This window comes from Brachionichthys hirsutus, chromosome 2 (assembly GCF_040956055.1).
Source record: "Brachionichthys hirsutus isolate HB-005 chromosome 2, CSIRO-AGI_Bhir_v1, whole genome shotgun sequence".
In the NCBI taxonomy this organism is placed as follows: domain Eukaryota; kingdom Metazoa; phylum Chordata; class Actinopteri; order Lophiiformes; family Brachionichthyidae; genus Brachionichthys; species Brachionichthys hirsutus.
The window spans coordinates 12,312,655-12,335,011 of record NC_090898.1 but is presented as its reverse complement, the minus strand read 5'-3'; the positions used below and the strand labels follow the sequence as shown (position 1 = coordinate 12,335,011).

Here is a 22,357-nt window from a genome sequence, read left to right as displayed (position 1 = left end):
TTTCTTTCTGTCCAATTTGAGTTTTGTTTTTTATATTCTCTGTTTTCTTTTTTTTACGTCATCTTTGAGCATTATGTTTTCAGGAAACAGAAAACAGGATCAGCATCAACAAGCTTGAATAGTGCCAATATAGCCAATGCTTGTTTGTTGAGGCGTTAAAAGTTACCGATGCGGACGAGAAGCTACAAAAAGTGCAATTTAGAAACGGTTTTACGATTAAATAAGCGGAAGGTTTTCTGTTTGCTGGAAGCGTTAGCATTGTGATAATAAAACTAGCTGTGCACAACTTTGTATTGTCATATTGTATTTCAGTATTGATGCATAATGAGAGTTTGATATCTTTATATGAAATAACGACTTCGCCTGTATGTTTGGTATTTATTTGAATTGTCACGCAGTACTGTATTATCAGTAACGTGCATTATGATTAGTGGCATATTGATCACAGCTAAATGTCATATGCATGTTTTTCAGTCATGGGACCTTTACACAGAATCGAAAACAAAATACGTTTTTAGGTTGTTTAAAAAAAATAATAATAATAATCTGGAAACATAAGTGAAGTCTGGTGTATTACTGCTGAATTAATCCTACAAGAGTGTTTTGTTTTCCAGTAGAGAGGGGGTGGTATGTCTGTGTAAGGGTAGTCATACTGGCTATAATCAATAAATGTGACTTAAGTTCAGAGGCGTCTGTGTGTTGTTATTTATAGCTCCTCCACCACAGCAGCAGGAGCCACCGAAGGGTTAACGGGGGAAGTATGCGGGCCCTGGTGCCTCTCCTGAGTGTTCCCAGCTGGACACCAGGGGCAGGGGAACTTCCCAGCTGTCTGAGCGGCCCCAGGACATGATCACATTTCACACAATGCACAAATCCCCCCCCCCCTCTCTCTCTCTCTGCTGTCTGGATTAAACTACCCTCCTCCCTCGTCGGCCTCGCTCCATTTCCCATCTTGTTCCCTTTCCTCGCCTCTCCCTGGCTTCTGGGGATTCGCCTACGCGCCGATGAAAGCCAGTTTCTTTTGACCTTTGGTGCACCGGCGCTTCCTGTCTGGGCTCTGAAGGCTGGAATTAATGCTACAGGTTTTATTTATTTATTTATTTGTTTTAATTTAGATGGGGAAAAATCCACCCCACTCTGAATTCAAAAGAAACAACGACTTATTCATAAAGCATTCTTACGATTAGAGAATTCAACTTGGATGTTTTTTCAGTAGTTTCATGGGCAAAGACAAGTAAACCATTTAAAATTAGCAACAAGAAGTAGATGCTTGGCATTTTTATAACAAGTTGTTTATCTTCAACACTGCAGATACTGCGGCAGGATTTAATTCACCATGTTGAAAATGAGTTCCGACTGATTTTAAACAGGACGTCATTAGCTATATTAAGGCTAAAGGAAAACACGAGGCCTATTGCTGCTGGAATTGTCCTGCATTTCGGTTTTGCATTTTGGCTGCACATTTAAACCACCAGGATCTGAATGTTTCAACCATTAATCCATGACGTTGCCTGCGTGCTTGTGATTCCTCCTAACTAGTTTTCACAACCACAGCTGGACTCACAGCTGGCTGCGGTCAGCGACTTGTCCTTCCTGTGCTGTCGCTCGCTGCAGCTGTTATCTTATGTGAACAAATCAACCGAGGTTAGATCTCACACCAGAGATATCTCTTGGCGTACAAAAAGTCCTGCTGATAAATACCGATTCCTACATGCAGGCAAGTTGACTTAGTAGAAAGTATAAATCTTGTTCTTATGAAGACTGTTGAGACAAAGTTCCTCTCGTTAAACGGGTGGCTGAAAGATGGCGGAAATCTCAAGCCTCAAAAAAAACAGTAAGTAAACTAAATTTGAGGTGTAGAATAAGAGCAACCTCTTGTGTAAAGGTGCTATTTCTTTCTTTTTTTTTAAAGAATGCAATGGCAATCGAGCATAAAACAATGGACCACACCAAAGTGCGGCAGCAACACCTTTCAACATGAGAGTAACCTGGAATCCGTGTCGTCTCCACGACGCCCACGCACCGCCGTGATTTACAGTAGAACGAGCTGCTGCCATTCGCCGTGTGCCCGGCTCATTTTGAACGGCGTAATCATGAGAACCGGAGGGAGGAGGTCATCCTGACATCACTGTAGCAACAGCAGACGCCTTTGTTGGTGCCAGGCCGCCTCTATTACACCCTTCTCACCCCGGAATCAACGGGCCCCGAGGAAATATGGGTCAGTGGGATTTATTGCATTGCATCAGCGCTGCTCCGTAACGCAGTGGTGATGGAGGAGGGTATCGTATGGCAGCTGTTTCACGTCTCTGCCTAGTTGCCTGTTGCCTAGGCCCTAGTGCAACATTAACTATCACCACTTGGGGTCCCTGTAATACCGATGATGACTTCGTCGGTCTGAATCCTGACCTTCTTATAAAGGTCTAACTGGCGTTTGCACGAGCAAAAATAGTTCTTTATGTGTATCAGCCAGCTCTGTCATGTGTTGAGTCCATGTTGGAGGCCAGAGGACTAGAGATCACCTGATCTGGGGCATCAGTTCTAATCAACAGCACCACAGGGCTCACACACAGGGATGCGCCTTTCTCTGTGGGAACAGGAAGAATGCCGCTAGTGTTGACATAAGTCCGACTCGATAAGCGTGAGGTGAGGCTCGTGGTTCCGGCAGATATTGGGCGTGCGGGTTGTGAGAGTGTCCTCCCATCTGTGACTCGTGTATCGTCTCCACGAGGCAAGGCGGGTTTATTTATATGCATGCAGCACCGTCAGGAGGCGATGAAGGTGATGTGATTTATGAAGGCGTGGAGTGAACTAAACATAAGAGAAATGACAAGAAGAAACAATGCATGAAGAGGAAAAAGGCATTAGAATAGGGTCAGTATAAAAAGACATTAAAGTAAGAAGCAAAGTGAGCTCTGTTAAGCAATATTTAAAGACCGGATTTAAGTATCTGACGAAGGTCTCGGTCTGGTCTCGGTATTCCGAGGATATACCTGCAACAAATAGTAAATAAAGTACAAATTTAATCAGTTAGAGGCTTTAATTTTCATCTGGAAACTAGGGATGGAATAACGTCTGGCACCCAGGAGTGTGATTAATCATATGATGGTTACTTGAGCAATGTCGGGCTTCCAGATAGGTGTAAAAAGAGACACTTAGCAGATCTCACACTTATCCACGCTGACTTTCACACCAATCCATCAGTCTGGCTCATCTGCCGCTCCTGCTTTATGGATATATAAAGGACACAATTAGGAGAATTGTGCCCCCCCCCAATCATCTTTTAATTCCCATCCACATCCCTCTGTCCTCATTCCCCTCCCGCTCTGTGAATCCTGTTCATTCATTCTGCTCTGCGATTATGAGAACAGGTTCATGAGTCCATGAACATTTCACCCTGAGTCACACAAGGATAGATTTTCATCTGCAGCGGCTGTTGTTTCACAAAGAAGACAACAACTCCCATGATCCCTATTTGTCAGGGGAGGGCATATGATCACCCACATTTAAACATTTGTCTGTATATTTATGCACTTTGGAAATACAGAGAGGAAATGATGGATGATGAAAATAAAGAAGTCTGAGGAGCCGCTGGTTTAATCTTGAACAATTACTTTTATTTGTATACTTTTATATAATCCACAGGCTCCAAACGTTACTCGAGTAAATTATTTTTATATATTCATTACTCCCCCCCCCCCCAATTCGGTTAATTGTTAATTACCTGCTTAGAATTTAGTGACTGCTGTTCGGGTTATAGAATAAATTCATTTAAAAATATATATATGTTAATATGTCATTTAATTTGCGAATTGCGCTGCCTTTTGCGCGCGCCTGGCTCCGAGAGCGCGCACTATCTTTTTTCTTTTTTTTTCCAAGCGGCAAAGAGGAAAGAGTTGCGTTTCTGGAGAGGGAGGAGGGAAGAGCTGCAAGAAGGACTACAGTGCGCTTATTCTGCACTTAAAATGACCCGGGTGGAAACCTCTCGCGTCTGCTGCGAGACAATGAAGCGTTAGTGCGTGTCTTTGTTAGTGAATAGGAGAAAAGGGGGGGGGGGGCGCGCGTTCTGACGCGGGACGCGCTCCGACTTCGCTGCGCTGGAGTCAGTTTCCCGGAGAAAAGGACGGATTCAGCGGAGGAAGCCCTGGAGAAGAACTTAGTCCAGGATGGAGGGGGTTTCAGCAACTGGTAAGCGAGTCGCTCCAACGGGGGGGGGGGGGTCCGTCTCCGGGCTTCTCTCCGCGGAAGACGCTTTTCCAAAAGGCAACGGCTTTGCGTTGCGCACAGGGTTTGAATTCCAAAATGTTATTGCTAGCTGTCAGCGGGGCAGCTGGAGGAGGCCCCGCACGGAACGCACTCCCAAACAACACCAAGAGCGTGTCCCGCACGCCTCACGCAAACACGCAGAGCAGGAGCGTAAAGGGTCTGTCGGGAGCTGACATGGCAAGAATTAGTGCCAAGTCGTGCCAAACCCCGAAGGAAGGAGCTCCGAGCGCAGCCTGACGCGCGCACACACACACACACACACACACACACACACACACACACACACACACATTACACAATTATCTGGCGTTAAAGGCAACATCATAATAAATCACAATATTAATTAATGTTTTGTGTGTGTGTGTGTGTGTGTGTGCGTTCGTGCGTGCGTGTGGCGGCGCATTGTCACTGCTGATTGGTCGAGAGGATCCAGCGGTCATGCGATTAGAGGCGTTCTGGGGGCACGCTGGGAAGTCTGTTTGTAGAAGTGTGCGTGTGTCAGTGCGTGTCAGTGCGCGCTAACCCCTCACGCGCTGCCCGCGGAGGTATTTTTTAATTACGAGATATCTCAATTACTGTTCTGCTCTGCCACGCAATCACAAGATTGTTACCTGCGACATTTGATTTGGAGACGTGAGATCTGAAGGCTCGAACGTAACATTCCCGTCACCTTCACACAATGAGATGGAATATTTGGTTCAGTGTTAAAATCCTTCACAGAGGCCTCAGAACAAAGAAGAGGGGGGGGAGGGGGGGTATAGCAGGGAGAAGGTGATAGAGACGAAGTGCTGATGGGATGATATCAGGCTGCAGCAGAGGTGAGCTCTGCAAAGAGAAGAAAGAAAGAGAGCGTTTGTTGTGAGCCTCGGGGGGGATCGATCGATCGGCCGTCCCTCCGGGCTGATTCTCCTCTTCCGGCAGGCCGATGGTGAATCCGTTCTCTCCCACACACGGACTCGTTCCCAAGGCCGTGCCTCTTTCGTGCAGCTTTCCTCTTCCTCTCCCACACTGTCCCAGATCGATCTCTGCCCCCTCTTCCCTCTGCCTGCCTTAACCCCCTCCCCAGATCTCACTGCATCAGATGAAATATTTCTCTCTCTTTCCTGCAGCTCCCCTCGGCGCCCCCCCTCTGCATGGGAACCGGTCCAGTTATGTGCTCTCTAATGCTTGTTTTCAGTGTTTCTAATGGACGGGTCAAAAAAGGGCCACTTTCATCAAATCCTATAGAAGGAAACGATTAAACGCCTCCCGGGGTGATTTCCTGTCCCCGTTGGACGCCCTGAACGCTGCTGGTGTCCCTCTTTTCGGCGGGTGAACGTCCTCCCAGCAGATGCAGGGCAGCGGTGGGTCCACATGTGCCAGCTAAGCTGCTCTGGCATGGATGTCCTATAGCTGCTTGTTTAGGTTATTTATTATGAACAAAAACCCACCGGGCCTGTCTGTCTTCAGCCCGACCAACGTAAACGCCTCCCCTCGGCGTTAGATAAACACAGCGCGGGAGTCGGCGAGGAGGACGGCGAGAGCATTATCCGTTGAGCCTGTCGTCGCCCTCCCTCGCTTAGATTCAGCCTTTTTTTTTTCCACCATTGAGCCACTCATCGGGATGTTGAGGATAGGAACACTGAAATGATCCGCGTAATGCAGATCGATGGCGTCGGCTGAAAGGTTATCCGCCGCTGAAGGTCGTTATCAATCCTCCAGGAGGTGCAGAAAGTCGAGGCCAAATGAAAAAAGGGGCGTTTCAACCGGAAAGGTCGGAGGTCATTGAGCCTCCGACTCCGTCCTGCTTCGGCGTCGTGTGAAGCAGCCAAAATGCAAGTCGTAAGAAAATAACGACGGACTATTTCCAACTCCAAAGGAAGTCGTTTCCTTTTTCCGTAAAAGAAGCAAATATTGTTCTGGAAGACACGCATTTTCCACTTACTGTGCATTCCTTCTAATAGTCTATCTTTGCTGCATGAACCGAAGCCTGCTTGTTATTATTAGACTTTAATCTGTTAGTGGTTTCAACGTTAAACTTAAGGGGGGGGGGGGAGTCTGTGTCTTTGTTGAACGTCGCTGTGGAGCGGTAACGTTGTCACAGCGCGGATTCGCCGACGTTTCCAGAACAAACCTGCGCTCAATGAGAACTCTGAAGCTCCGGACAAACTGTTGTTGGCCAAGAAACAACCAAATTCATCCCATAGCGCTTCCCATTGGCTTCTTCCGCATTGGGCTGGATCTTGACTACAGGGAACCCGAGTTTGAATCCCAGTTGGGGGGCAGGAAGGGCATTAGAAACTAAGCCCACATTGTAAGTTCTAGTGCCTTCCTGTGGTGACCCCCCTGTGACCTCCTGTATTCTTCCTGCTAAAGTAAATGAAACGCGCCCTGACTTCCAGCTCCAGATAGATACTAGTTTTTTTAAATTCTCATCTCTTCCATTTCAAGGAATCAAAGTAAGTGCATTTCAGTAGACGTCCGATCCGATCTGCTCCTTCAGCGTCACGGACCTCGTTGCCGTGGTTCTCGGTGTAAAACGTTTCCGCGTGACTCTCGAACTGGAAGATTCGCTTTTTATCACTTGGGATGCGATGCCTGTGATCCTGCGTGCGCCTCCATCAACCTCGCCTCGTCCTCGTTGTGCGTTCGCATGACGCAAGCGTTCGTCAGCCGGTACCTTCGGGCTCGTTCTCCGCCTAGCCTGGCTGTCACATTGATTCCCCTAACAAGTGGCCATGGGTGGCTTTTGCTGTCGCGATGGCTTCACATGCGTGTAGGAAATAGGTCCTCTGATGTGATCGACCCTTTCCTGACAGGCGATTTTCTTTTTAGAGGATTTTATGCCCACACTTCACGTCCGGCAGGGAGCCCACGCATCTTTTGAATTGGCTTTAAAATATAAGTTATCGTTATCGTTATTGGAGATTGTGTTGATTCATACTGGGCTCGAAAAAAAACCTTATTTATGTCTTGTGGTTTATCATGAGGACGGCGTGGACCAGGAAACACACTAAAGGAATCGTGACCTCGTATCGATTGACAACCTTGTAATGTAACTGGGTGAGATTAGGAACTGGTTTGCTCTACCTCCCACTTCCTGTCGTGATCTAGATGTCACCGGCTTCCTGTGTGCGACAGGTGTGTACTAAGCCTAAAAATAGAAGCGCCACACTTCACTGTTTCATTAGAGTGGATGCAGATTCCTGAACCCTTCCCCTTGTGACCCCTTGAATATGAGCGAGTCTGCCTATGATATCTGATCACAGGTTATGGAATAACATGCGGAGAGTTCGACCAAAGAGTTGGAAATAACTCCTAAAGTGTCCGACTGAGCAGCTGCACAAAGATGACGTGAGGATTGTTTCGTTTCCACCTGTCAACAGAAGCTTTCTTTGGCACCGGTGGTGAAACAGTCACGCTTCAAGAAGCTCTGCTAAAGTATCCAAACGTGGTATTGCCATTGAATTGTCTGCTTTAATTACATTTTGAACAAATAGAAATGACCTCATCGCATACATCAGAGGACCGCACCGACACTTAAGCATATTTACAGGCAAACGAGAGCAGCAGTTAGCTGGCTGTGAGCTAAATATGGTATTAGGATGCTTCTTTTCGGAGTAGCAGTCCTTCCTGCTCAATATGTTTATACTGGAGGTCTCTTGGATTATAGTGGGAACTGCCTCTCTCTCTCTCTCTCTCTCTCTTGCACACACACACACACACACACACAGAAGGCGGAAGTGACCTAGTTTTCCTAAATGGTACCAACTGTTGAGGCCTTCTAGAAAATGGACAGGATTATTTTGGCGTCACCCCAATAATGGACGGGCAGGCCAGCGGTGGAGAATAACCCCAGAAGTAAATGACCATCTAGATGGCATGAGTTGAATGTGAGCCGGACGCTAGTCTGCATAGCATTGGGAAGGATCATGCGGTGACTCTGCCTTCAGAAGTCTTCGCGTCTCAGTCAGTGGACGGGAAGCTCGGCCTCTCTGCAGCTCGACGTGCGTCTCTCCTCCGGTCTGCTGTCTGTCTGGATCCGACCGACCCTGATGAGGGGGATTTTCCTGGGAAACTCGTATGGAAAAAGAAAAAATCCAGAGCCTTAATGGTAAAAGCATGTTCCATTCTATTTCTCTTCCTGTGTGTGTGTGTGTGTGTGCGTGTGCGTGCGTGTTTTTTATGAGTGGAACTCCTTTCTAGCACACTGAAGGCATTGTGTTTTTCCTCTCTGATCACAAGAAGAGCAGCCTCTCCAGATTCAGGGCTTCCTGCACACACTTGGGTGAGGCAGGCGGGGATCTGGAATAGGGTGGGAGGAATCGGCCAGGTGAAGGTCACCTTGAGACGGTGGCTCTAATTCAGATGTATGACGTCTGATACACAGACGGATGGTGATTTCTCTATTTGCATTTGTTTTAATGCCGACTGAAATTTAAGATTTGGACTGAGATTTTACATTGTAGGGAGATTAACTGTGGAATTTTTGGTTTGCATCTTTGGGGTTGGGATCTTGTATCGATCATTATCTAAAGTACCGGACTAAGCGTCTACATTTATTATTCATTATTTTCTAGTCAGAATTGGCTTCCAGCGACGTCTCTGAGGTTTAAGCATCTTCCAAGGCTTATTCCTTTTCCAAGGTTGTATGATTTTATGTGGTTCATGAGATTGTTTGCAAAAAAAATAAAAATGCCCTGTGGTACTGCTGTAGCTCAGCTTTAAGGTAGCAAGCCAATCAATAATCAAACACAACACATACACACACATCACTGAGGGTTTGTCCCCCTGACTCTGCACTCTCCTGATCACATCCAACATTTACTCACTTGATGGAGCCATTAAACGTGTTGTACATGTCTTCCTCTAGTCTCGCCACTGGCTGCTTTCTAGATCTCACTGTTTGCCATCAAATCACCACAACTTGTGCTTTGACCCTGTGGATGCCCCCAAACATGGGGGGGGCAGAATTAAAGGCAGGCCGGTTCCTCTTGAATGAGCCTGGTTGACAGCAGGAAACTCTTCCTTGCTCTTTTCTTTTCTTTTCTTGGGCTCTCCTCCAAACCACCAGTATTAGCGTCGCATGGATTACCATCTTTATAAATGGCATTGCTCTCACGTTATAAATCCTGGCCAGAGAGTGAAACGTCTTCTTCTCTGTATTGCGTACAGACTTTCTGCATGGCGTGCGCGTATTCCGTGTTTGCCGTTCATCAGGCCTTGGTGCTGACCCTGAATTAGTGCATATTAAAACGGAAGATTTGGCAGATTTATCTATCCTGCCTAATCCCAGTCATTCTAACTCACTCACTGTATATCTTAAACTCGTAAAATGCTAACCTGTTAAATAGAAGCAAAATGATTTTATTTATTTAAACTTTATTACTTAATTATTCACACTAGAATGTAACAGGCAGTGATTTAACATTTTTAACACCCTGACTGTGCTGCAGGTGCTCTACCAGTAGATGGCGCTGTTATTTTAGATTTACTTTTTTTTGATTATTCCACCTAGTATTTGCCGTAATCACTGATTACGTCATACAGTCTGTGTAATTGGGGTCACAAAATAAATGTGAGTTATTGTGAGATGATTATTATATGAACAAAAAACATCCCGCAACTCCAAATGACTTTTATATTTATTTTCCTCACACAGTTGCTCATTGTGAGTAATGATTTTTTTAATTAATTTTTTATTAAAGGTCACAGTTGTTTAAAACAAATGACAAGAAGTTGCAAGTTTACTTCTTTCTTTAAAAAAAAAAGATGAACGGAAAGCTTCTTGCATTCCCACATTCTTAAAGGTCTCTGGTTTTTCCCTTCAAGATTTGTGAGCTGCACATCAGCGGCACTTTTTAGTGCTGACTAAACGCATCTCTCTCTCTCTCTCTTTCTCTCTCTCTCTCTCTCTCTCTCCATGCTTCAGACAGATCCAGAGCACAATGGCTGCTCTTTAATCACCCCGACATCAAGGTGCTTCACACTGAAGGTCACCCAACAGCAGGATGACTCTCCGCTGTCTCCTCTCCTTTTTCCTATTATAGTCTGCGCTGCCTGTCAGCCATTTATCGTGCCGCAGGCCTTCTGTGAAGACTTTGTGAAGCTCCGCTCCCTGGGGGATTCGAACTCGTGTGTGCCGCCCTCTCCTCCCCCTCGTCACCGGACAGTCATAACACTCGGTGCCTATAATGAGGAGATGAGAGCTACATCCACACAGATGGATCCGGTTCCATTGGCCCACTGTGGATTATCTTCCTCAGACAATTCAGCAAAAATATTTTCTCCCCTCATTGAGACTCTAATTCTCTAACAAGCACTTCATGAGATTTACATCGATCCTGAAAGGTCACAATGTAATAAACCAACAACCCGCCTCGGGCTGCTTGGCAACGTGTGTGACTCTGTGTGTGTGTGTGTGTGTGTGTGTGTGTGCGTGTGTGTGCGCTTGGTGCTAAATCGTTTCTTCTGAAAACGTCTTTGAAATATGAAATGCATGTACGGGCGGCTGTTAAACCGACATCTATCCGCGCACGGCTCCTCCGATTTGACTGATGAGTCTTATAGAGCAGGGAAACGCACGCACACACGCGCACACACACACACACACACACACACACACACACACACACACGCCGGCCTTGTCCAACTTGACTGTTGCTGGTATTCATCGAGCCAGACGCGCGTCATCTTTGTCTCCAATCTATAGAGGAGTGCCAGAAACACTAACAGGTGAAGAAGCGCTGCGTGTATCCTCCCCCCCCCCCCCCCCCCCCCCCCCCCCCCCCCCTCTCTGTCCATCGTGCCGACCCAACACGTGAAACCGGAGCCTGTCACTTTGGCCGCAGGTGATCGGTTTCTTATTTCTCCGCTCCCCCCCCCCCCCCCCCCCCGGGTCCAACCTGAGCTCGTCTCTGTTTCAGCCAACGTTTCACTCATTTCTTGTGTTTCCTTCTCCGTGTTTCGTGTATTATATCTCTGCTTGTGCAGTAATCTCTGCTGAGCTGTGGATAATCGCAAGGCCATCTGGTCGCTGCGGGCAGAGACGAGCCTGCAGCTCATCAAGATGACCAAACCGCTCCGTGAAGGGACGCGCAAAGACGCACGCATGCTTTCCTAGTTCCTAAATCATCACGGGGGGGGGGGGGGGGGGGGGGGTTGACTTGACTTCCATCGCCGTCTTTGTTTCACATGCTGGTTAAACAGAAGGAACGCTCCTCTCTGATTGGAGAGATGCGACCGCATTAAAAACAGATTACACTTTAAAGAGAGCCGCGCAATTATGTTATAATGACTCCACTTAGTTTTATAGCTCGAGTCAGAGTGGAGCAGCAAAAGCCACTCCCTTTGAAGACGTTCTGAATTAAACCAAAGTGGTTTAATTAAAATCAGCGACACATTAATGGTTTCAATAGAAGTTCTCTGATGTATTTGGATGACCACAAAGAATATATGATGCTATAGTAATCGTCCACTTCAGTATCAGATGGTATTTCCCAGCTCGATTTGCAGCAATCCGTGTTATAGTTTGGGAGGAATCATCAATTCAGGATTTATTTCTGCAGCTTCTTCCTTGATTTTTTTCTCCTCTGGGACAAATATTCAATTTTCTCCTCCAAAGATTGATCCTTTCTCCCTTTTACGTCCTTATATGCACCTGCGGCCTCCTTCATGCTCCTCGGCCATGAACCGTCAGACAATTTGGGACAATTGGGGGGGGTCAACACAAACTCATGGATTATCCAGACTCCAGCTTCTTTGTAATTCAGATACAGACCTCAGTACTTCAGAGGATATGTTTAAATATGAATAATGAATTAAAATATTCTCCTCTGGGTGAAATATTAATGGCTGTTTTATAGAGAGGTGTTGACTCGTGATGATGGGAGGATGGCGGAGGGCGAGTTAAAAACCTCTTAGAGTTTAGCTGTTTGAAGCATTAAGGGACGGGGTCACGGTGAAGGTCGATATTTAAGCAGGCAAACATTCGGGAATGACCCTTAAAGAGGAATCGTGTACACCAATTTAATCTGGACACATTTATCTCCCTTCATTGCTAACGTCATTTCCTTTAGGAAGCTTTAACCGATCTCGCTGTTGAATCTTTTACAGCACGATTCCCCTCCGCCATTGATTGTGAGAGCTTACAGCTGCGTTAGCCGTGTCCTTCCTCGACCTCCATCTGCTGCTGGAGCTTGTTCTGGATGTTGTGTCTCGCTTGGCAATCCAGGGCCTTCAGGAGATGTGTGAATGTAAAAGCAATTCATTTTCCCAGCTTAAGCTTTGTGTGCATCTCCTGTGTGTGTGTGTAGATGTTTTCACATGCACGCACGCATGCCTGTGTTGTCTTTCTACGTGAGGATTTTTTTTTTTTTTGAAAAATCCTGGAGTTGGGTCAACATGCTGTGGAATGTGAGCCGTCTCCATGACAACAGCCCAGTGTCCTCCTTCCAGCTCTGATGTGCAGGGTTTCATTTTGAGGCTGCCAAAGCGTGCCATTGCATCAACCCGGTGATTGATCGGTTGTTGTTATTTATCTATTCAGCTTCGTGTTTGTGTGTGTGTGTGAAGTCTTTTTTTGCGGTACTCCAGGACCGGACGAACATGCGTGCGCTTTGCCGTCCTTTGAAATCCCCATTTTGACAACTCTTTGGCAGGGGTTCAGACAGAGTTGCAAATATGTTTTGCACGTCATTGATGGCACTGTTGTGTTTACGTCTCTCTGTCTTTGGTGGCGGCTAGGTGGGGGTGATGAAACGTAGCACAGCGCGCTTCATTGTCTGCCCCGACAGACCTAGGCAGAAGGGTAAACATCATCATTATTATTTTTACGTTGCATAGGCGAAGACAGACTCGTGTTATGTTCTGTCTGATTTACAGTAAACGTGTGGATGTTTTTTTTTTTGTAGATCCGACTGGGTGGATGTGTGACACGCCCTCAGATAAGTAGAGCAATGAAGATTTAGACCAGCGTCAGCCATCGATATCGCAGTGGGGGGGCGACTCGGGCAGAGAATAATCACACAGTTGTGTCTTTGTGAACAGATGGGAGGAGATCATTGTTGTAATTAGTGAGAGTAGCGGAGGGCAGAGGAACCGTCCCCTCCCGTCAGGCCCCCGTCAGTGAACGCATCTCTGTCTGTGGGCTGAAACGAGCATCTTCCACTTCTTTGAGCTGAAAAGAAACAGCAAGATGGCAGGAGGTTCCATCTTCCTCCCTGGACCGTGGCTCACATTCCTTCCTGGTGCGATGAGCGGGCCACCAGCGCCACGCCTCATTAGATAACACACAAAGCAAAGCTGAGGTTCGACTCTTATTTAAAATTGTTTTTTTGCCCTCTATCTGGATGGCCCTCCAGGGCAACTGCAAATTTTGTCTTTCCTTCACACGAGAATGTTTCACGTCAGCAGGTTTGCCGAGGTTGAGGCGTCGGGGGGGTGGGGGGCCTGCATCCCACCCCATCCAGGTCGATGCATAATTCACTGTGGTGAGGATCTCAATCAGTTTAGCAAGAGGTGGCCTGAAGTAAGGTTGCTACAGGTGGATGCTGTGACTGATGCTTTGGTTTTAAAGCTCCTGCATATCCCAAATCCGAATTGGACACAGCCACCCCCCCCACCCCCCCCCACACCCAGCTTTAAAGCGCTGCTTCCTTTAGGAACTGGGGTTATTCCAGCGGTGTTACCATGGTTATCGGCGGCATTTGTCTGAGGTTTCAAAGCCGGTGTCGGGCGATGTCACCCCGTCTTTCAGGCTGGTGTCACTTCAGCTATTGAGTGGGGAGAGTGGGGGGGGGGGGGGAGATCGGGGTGTGTAATTATATGTGCATATTATGAGTGTTGGAGCAGCTTGGTCGCGTCAACCTGGCAGCTTTTGTAATTCGCATGACAGTCGGGGGGGTGGGGGGGGTGGGGGGCACGTGGATGTACTCCCCAGAGACGAGTAGGAAAGCAGGTCCCCAAGGAATAAAATAACATCCATTATTTACATGTCGAGAAGAGAGAAAAAAACAAAAATTTCATAAAAATAAAAATGAATCAGTTGATCCTTTGATTTGTTGTTTTCCCTTTCTATATTCTATTATTATTATTATTTCCACATCACAAATCCAAAATATCGACGAAGAGCAAATAAAAAAAAAAAACATCTCCAAAAACAGGTTGATTTAGTCGTTCTCATTTTTAAATCTGATGAAGTGCTTTCTGAAAGGAGGCGGTTTTCGTGCTTGGGTTGCTCGGAGTAAATGTTTGCTTTAAATCTCGAGGGTTGGCTTCATTAATGCACGATGAAAATCATTCATTCCAGCCCTGATAATACCACAGCACCTGAATCGTTTCCTCGCCAGCCGTCCCTCCCCTCCACGCCGCTCATATCCTCACTCCCACTCTCTCTCTCGTAGCCACCGGGCAGGCACTGATACTCACACACACTTCCCCCATCTTTCATTTAGCCAGCTCTTTTCCTCTCTCTCCTCCTCTCTTCTCTCCCATAACTCTCCCCTCCCTCTTCACCACCCCTCCCTCCCTCCATCCGCCGGGCCGTCGCTAGTTTCCGTGGTGACAGTTGGGCGGCATTATTGCCGGCTGAGAACCGCTCTTGGTGTTTCTTTCAGAAAGCAAACGCTCTGTCTGAATGGTGCGGGAGGCAGAACCGGGGAGAACGCAGGAGAGGAGAAGTCCTTTTTTTTTTTTTTTACATTTGGGGCAGGGACGGTGCATTGGTAGAGGGTGAGGGGAGGAGGAGGAGGAGAGAGAGGGAGAGGGAGAGGGAAGCAGCGTGGTAGTAGTGATTACAGAGAGTCGATGAGGGAGCAGGCGGAGCAGGAACAGAAATATCCAGCCTCCTCGTTGCCGGAATAACTGGGACTCGCGTTTGTGTCGCACGGCGAGAGGCGAAGGGATGCGCTGAGATTTCAGAGAACGCATCAAAGGCGGCGTGAGAGTTCAGCTGGTGAGTTACAAACTGCACTCGGCACCGTGAAAGGTTCGACTTTTATGTGTCGGGTGATTTGACAGCAGGTGTGTCTTCGCTAAAATGCTTTTCCCCCCCCACCGTACCCGACCTCCGCCTGGCTTCGGGTCAGGGCTGCGTGGGCTCACAGCTCTGCCTGCTGAATGCGGGCTAATCCTCGCCGCCCTGTGAAATACGCATGCCAGTCTGGATGTTTTATTGAGGAACGTACATTTGCGGACGATCCTCTGCTGCCTCGAGTCTTGGATTCCCTGCGGTATGATTTCAGGGAATTTCTTTGTGGGGCAGCGTAAGTGTGTGTTCCTGCTGTCGTTTGTTTGGTTTGCTCTTTCATCTGCTCTACAGTGGATAATTAGGAGCGAGAGCTCAGCCCTCTGGCTCCTCGAACCAGTGATGTGTGGTGAGTAATGTAGTGAGCAGCCAACAGTGCCAAAGCTTTTTTCGGTTCATTGCCCCTGCCCTGTCGCTCCAATAATTAAAAAAAAAACAAAAAAACCATGCACGCCGATTCCTTTCGTCTAACAATTGTACAACTTTGAATCAATAAATTCTCCTTTAAAGAAGCAGCTGAGGTGGTATTGAATACATGCAACACATTGAAGACCCCCTTATACTCACCCAATGATGTCATTATGTCTGCTAGTCCTCCCGTTTAAATCCACAGCCGCTATACTTCTGCATTTAGTCAGTTCCTCTTTATGCTATAGTTTGTATTTAGTCTCTGAGAGATTGTTTGGCACGCTATAATTTATCTTACTAGGGAGTCTGTGTGTTTCTATGACAACCGGCCACAGCTGTGCGAGCAGAGCCGAGGCCGAGCGGTGTGGCAGACACCGTGGCATCGCTCTGGAGACTGTGAGAGTCAGTCTAATCAATGACCTTTTGACCCAGATCAATCGGATGTTGTTGAGCCACGCAGCCACGGGGTCTGGCCCAAACACACACCAGCGAGCGCAGCGCCAGTGTTGTGCAGCTGTGCAGCTGCTTACATTTCCTGGATCATGGCAGGCTTCCTTGGCATCGGGAGCGCTCTGATCCTCTCAGATTGGTGGGAGCGCATGAGTTGAAACAGACTCCTCGTATATCAACATCCACATCCAATCAAATCCTTTAGATGGATTTCTTTTTAAGCGTAATTAAAGTCCGACCTCCAGTCATCCGCACCTCTGCCGGTCGTAGATTCTTGATCTTCCTGTCCTTGAAGCGAAAAAAGATGGCATTTAGGGCTAAAAAAAAAAAAAACAATCAAGGAAACGCCACATGTAGAAGGATGGAAAAGAAAAGCACATCACTCAGGAAAATAGCCACGTGGTAGTCGCATGTTGTTTGGCAGGCCTGTTAAATTATATTTTGCAGCAACAAGGCCGAATGTTCTTTCGTTTTGTTTTTAGTCCGTCTTAAAATAGATGTCTAGATCAGCAGAAAAACAGCAGTCCTGAGTCAAGATAAAAAAAAACACCCGAATGGACAGAATTAGCATCCCTGTGATACCGTCTCAACAAAATCAGTTCATCATGTCCCGTCTGTCAGGCATATACTCCATCATGTAGTATTTATAATACAGCTACCACACAGAAACTGCCTGTGCTCAAGGCCGGGATACAAAGACTCACAGTAACCTTATGTGAAAGGCAAAAATCCAAGAACCCCCCCCGGGCTGTGGAAAAAGCGGTGTGTCATGTTTCAGCCGTTTTCCTACGTCTGGACAGGTTTACTTTTAGAGCGCGCCAGAGGAAAGGATGTATTCAGCCCACAGTATCCACAAGTATTTAATACGGGGGGTGGGGTCTGTAACTGTGAGGGTGGCGGCGGGAGCCATTAGTTACATCTTCCTTTAAAAAAGAAGGCGTCATGGAGGTATTTCGATTATTTCAAAGCGCCGCTGGCGGTTTTCTCCTTCATTCCTCGGGTCCATAAAGAGGAAGGAAGTGCTCAGCACTGGTCAGTGGTACTAACCCGAGCTCGAAAACTCACACACACATGTAGATGCCACATGTCGTAGTCATCCCCATTAGTGTACTGCATCGCCCGGGTAATAAGCCCCGGCTTCCTCTTTACCCAGGGCACCCGGGGTCTTCCTCCACTTTGAGCCGGTGGGGGCATTTCCTGTGGGTTTGCATATGAACGTGAGAATCAGCAGAAAAACGGATCATAATAGTGCTGCTGCTGTTTACATGTGTTTTATTTGTCTTGGTTTTTTTGTTTTTTTTGCAGCACAGTTCCCCCGTCTGGTGCAGACATCAAGCAGACAAGTGTTTTGTTCAATCTTACATGTGTGTCCTCACATCTTTGCGTGTGATACACGTGTCCTTTTACGCCTCCATTTTCTCCGGGAAGGCCGTCACAAAGCATTAAGAGCCTTCTTGTCTCCAGCGAAGCATGCGTGTTGTCTTTGAGGCTTTGGCACCAGACAGGAGGAACAAAAAAAACAAAACAAAAACTACAAAAAAATCTCACGCACAACTCCGTCTGCATGGAGGTGAGGCCATGTGCTTCAAATTTCATCACCAACCCCATCTTAAAATCTCGCTTCAACTGCCTACAAGTTTCAGTGTTATTGCTGGTCTTTGTAGTTCTGTCCCAGCACTCCGAAGAAGACGAGGGTTCGTTCCTTCATGATGCCTTCCAGAGGCCGGTAATTTATTTTAGGAGTGTCCGCTGCAGGGCAGACTGTGGCAGGGCACATATATGAGCTTTTGTCCAAATAATATGCTTGCGTGCATCTGTGCACATTAACCCTTTATTGCCAAACGTATCATAGTTGGATTTTGAGACTTCTACTTAAGAAGTTTGATTTTATTTTCCTGATTCCAGATTTTGCAAAAGTTAAATTTAAATTAGAGCACTTATATAAACATGTATTTATTTGACAAATTTGTAAGAAGGTTCTATTAAGACTTTATTTTCCATAAATGAGAGTGTTCTGACGATCCCTTCATGGAGCGGGCTTTAAAGGGTTTAATAGACAGTTATTTATTTAAGATAAATTGTCTTTTCAGGATGTTTGACTGGATAATCCCTTCCCTTCTTCACCTCGGGGGGGGGAGAACTTTAATGTCTCCTCATAAAGTGGAGAGCTGGTACCTGAGCACACACGGAGCGGCTCAGTGTGACCAGGGAAATACTATAAATGGTCAATTTTAGGACAGAAAGCACTTCTCGCTGATCTCCCCATTTTAGTAGTTCGCAGAAGCTTGACTGATGTTTCTAGGCAGCGAAAATGTGACGACATGGAAAAGGGAGCAAATCCGATTCTTCACACCAATTCTGCTTTTAAATAGAAATACATCTGGAGATGTTTCAGTGGAAAGAGGACATTGGATAAAAGGTTCTCCATAAATGATGCAAGTGACGAAGAAAAAGCAGGCGTGCTTGTTTTCCACAAAGTCAGTTAGAATAGAAACAGGGAATACTCGTATTCAGATATTAAATCAGTGCACTGAAAGTACTTTGTAATATTAACAAGAGTTTGCAGCTTTTTAATCATCAATTCAGTGTTAAAGTAATTCTTCATGCTTCGTAAATCTTACGCTGCAGCACTCATTTGATGCTCGTTTGTGATTTAGAGAACAGCATTTGACATCTTTCAGCTCTTTTCCAATCTCTTTCCAGCTCATGATCGATTGGAAAAACGAATATAATTTCATGTCGCAGCTCTATATTTCACACATATACTGTATATTTAACGACCACAAAAGGGCACTTTGGCGTCCTGTGTGATGGCTCGCACAAGACAAAGTGCATAATGGATAGTAATGATTGCATGTATTATTTACAGAGGAGAACATCTGTGAATTGATGTCGGCTGCCTCAGCAGCACATTTTAATGTTGCGTCCATCCTCTTTGGTCCATGCTCTACTCTGCAGCTCCACGGACTGCCTGCGTGCGCCGGTAGGCCGCCGTTTATCCCACTGATAAACGCTGATGCCCAGACAGAGTGTTCTCCACACTGGCAGTCATCCTGCCTGCTCCGAGGGCTCGCTGACACGGCTTAGAGCAATGGCGTGCAGGGCTGTGAGAGGAAATACTGGAGCCACTTGAGAGGAAATAAGAGACTTTATTAGTCTGTCTACTGTACACCTGGCTTCCATAACAGGCCTCTCCTCGAACAGTGGCTCGCCTGTGAGTCCACGGTGCCTGATCCTTCTTGCCCTCGTGTCCCAGCTACCTCAGCCGTCAGCGAACCACAGCTCCAAGATGTTTACGTTTCCTCGCTTTTTCCATCGGAGGCTCTCCCCGACCCAACCTGTTAACTTTGGCCTATGTCTGATTGGCCGTGACAGGCATTCTTAGTTTTTCCATTTGCATCTGAGAACCTGCAGCCCAGCGAGCCATCTGACAGGAGCGGGCTGACCTCAGATGCGCCTCGCTCGAGCGGCCTGAACTGCTGACACCCTCGTTCAGAAAGCCGCGTGACATTTTGAAGACGACCCTGACGTCAAAGGAGACGCTTCGCTGCTGGGCGCACAGTGGACCTTTTTGTCTGTCTGTGAGTGTATGTTGGTAAAGTTCCAGCGTGTATCAGCACATGGGAGGAGGATTCCTCACCCTCAACCTTTTATTTCCACCAAAGCAGCCCTTTATATCGACACACCCAATTCCGGATTAGACCAACAAGACCGGACTGGAATGGGGCAGCACTTTGAACCGCACTGGGGCGGGCTGCCTCACTCTGGGACACGTTGACTGTCAGCAGCCTCAGAAACACTCCCCTCCACATGCTGACATTCATCCTGCCTGGAACAGATGCAGGGAGGTGCCTCACCTACTCCCACGGAGAGAATGGAGGCTGAGGCTGCTGCCGCACGATGGGAGAAGGATCGTTTTATACTGTGAATCAAATGTGCCAAGGTGAAAGCACACAGGGGCAAGGTTTGGGAGGAAACGGCGCCGAAGGAGTCATGACGAAGGAAATTTACCCAGTAATAAAAGTTCTATGTAAAGCTTTATCTCTCAGTGACAGAATACAAGTGGATGAACCCATGAATTCTTTATTTAAACTACTCATCCAGGGATTATCTGTTGATGTGTTGTTGCCCGAGACACATGCTTCCATAGTAATATACACAAACCGCTACAGATAACCTTTCACCCCCTCTAATTTACCATGAATCCTTCCACGGCACAAAGAAAAGCACGCTGGAAACTGTGGAATGAGTGGACTTGCCTCTCCATGCATCCCGTCCTCTCTCTCTCTCTCGTCCTGTTGGGCGAAGCTGGCTTTTCCACAGCTGTAATCCTGCGGCCGACGCTAGGTGTGATTTTAGTTAGCCGTGAAATTCTCTCGCCATGCGATGCTTGTTATTTTACTGTTTTTGGTCGCTGCTGAATGCTGCTCTGCAGCCTCGGTGGAACTGGCGTGCCGTAAAGCGTTTGCCGGCCATTTTTGCGGTCTCGGCTGCAGACGGGCTTCCGTAAAGTTGAACTGCACGAAGTATGGCTGTGTTTGTCTGTGGAGTTTGTGTGGCTTAGGTTACCTGTCTATGATGCCCAGCATGGCTTCACGCCTAAAGCATCAATCAGTCAGCAATGATCTCAGTCGGGCAAATTTTATTTTAACAGCTTCTATTCTCCATAACGATTAGTAAAATCCTACAAATCAATGCACGGCAAAGTAATCAATGCATTTACATGGCGGAGCCCTTCAGTCAATGAGCAGGGTGAGAAAGGATCCGTGCAGAAGATTCGATCATAACGTGGCCTACTTCAGCTTCGTGCTTAAAGTTTGTCAGGAAGATGCTATTTCTGGTTTTGAAGACTGTTTGTGAAGAGTCCCCCCCACCCCCCCACCCCCACCGCTCCGTCTCCACCAACCCCCAGTGGGAATGGAAAGAACCGTTTCCAGCACCAGCAGTTACAAATCCCACCCCCCACTGGTGAAGGTGTGTTAGTGTTTTAGGATAATGGACTGTGAGGGGGAAGGATCAGCTCTCCCGCTGTTTAGCTTTGTCCTGATTGGTCCGTTGGGGATCACCGTCGCTACAGTAGGCTTCGGTAGTTTCTGGGTCCGTTTGGTAGCTTCTCGCTCTCCTGTGTGTCCGCGTTGGCTCTCTGATTGCCGATCGTTGGCCGCCTCCTTTACAGTAATGCTCAAGGCTACTGTATTGGACTGCATCATCACTTCTCAGCACTCATAAAAAAAAAAAAAGGTCTCCTGTGAGGCATTTGTGGTCGTCAGGGTTGGCTGGGCTTCTCTAATGTGTGTAGCTCCGCAATAAATTCTCATATCTGATGAGGATGATGTTTTTAATTATTCCTTCATGAAGAGTGTTACTTTTGCATTCTGACTTATCAGGATGTTTATTTTTGCTTTGATCAGAATTCCTTCTACTATAAATAGATGCAGATGCAGTTCCTCCCACTTCACCGGGAACTACCTGCTGTATTAGCGATACAGATCATCGTTGCCATGACAGCAGCCCTTTGTTTGGTGTTCTCAGGACACTGTGAAGAAGAATTCTTTGTGGAGTGATTTATGATGAGACGCGACAAACTCATCAGTTTGTGTCTTTTTTTGCATATTGCAATGTATGACAGAAAACATTTAAAATCCAATTAGGGTAGATTTGTTTTAGAAATGCCACTAAATGGAATTAGAATAGAAATAGAAAGCCTTTATTGTCATTGCATAGTGGATATATACAACGAGATTAGGAGTGCTGCTCTGTTTGGTGCTTAGTTACAACATAAAACATAAGTAATAGAAGAAGAAAACAACATAATTGAAAGTGATAAACAGCGCATGCAGATAGATTGTCAAGTACTTTGCATTTAGTTATTGCACATTAGTTATTGCACATGAGGTCGGGGAGGCGGCGTTATTGCACTTAATTTGTAACACATTGTTTACCTTCACATTAGAAATAGCACATGGTGAGTAGTTGTATTGTTTAGTGCTGGTTGTTGTTCAGAGCGCTGACGGCTCTGTCCCTGAGTCTGTTAGTCAGGTGTAGTTTGCGTGTTCTTCCCGTGCCTTTGTGGGTTCTCTTCCACCTTTAATCAACATGCAACGGAACTGAACTGGACATGATAAAGCTGTCTACGTGTGGCCCCGTGACGAACTGCCGGTTTATCAGGGTGTACCCCGCCTCCCGCCGGGATTGGCTCCCGGCATAAACCCGTGACCCGGATTTGGAGAA

At 46.8% G+C, this 22,357-nt stretch overlaps 1 protein-coding gene across 1 annotated transcript in view; it reads left to right on the top strand.

Moving 5' to 3' along the window:
- Positions 1 to 4,163: 4,163 nt before the first annotated feature.
- The window catches only part of fgd (faciogenital dysplasia), a 38,406-nt gene continuing 20,212 nt past the window's right edge, over positions 4,164 to 22,357 (top strand). The window contains exon 1 of the mRNA XM_068753437.1: positions 4,164 to 4,185. Within this exon, the coding sequence (XP_068609538.1) occupies positions 4,164 to 4,185 (22 nt within the window). The remainder of the gene's footprint in view (positions 4,186 to 22,357) is intronic.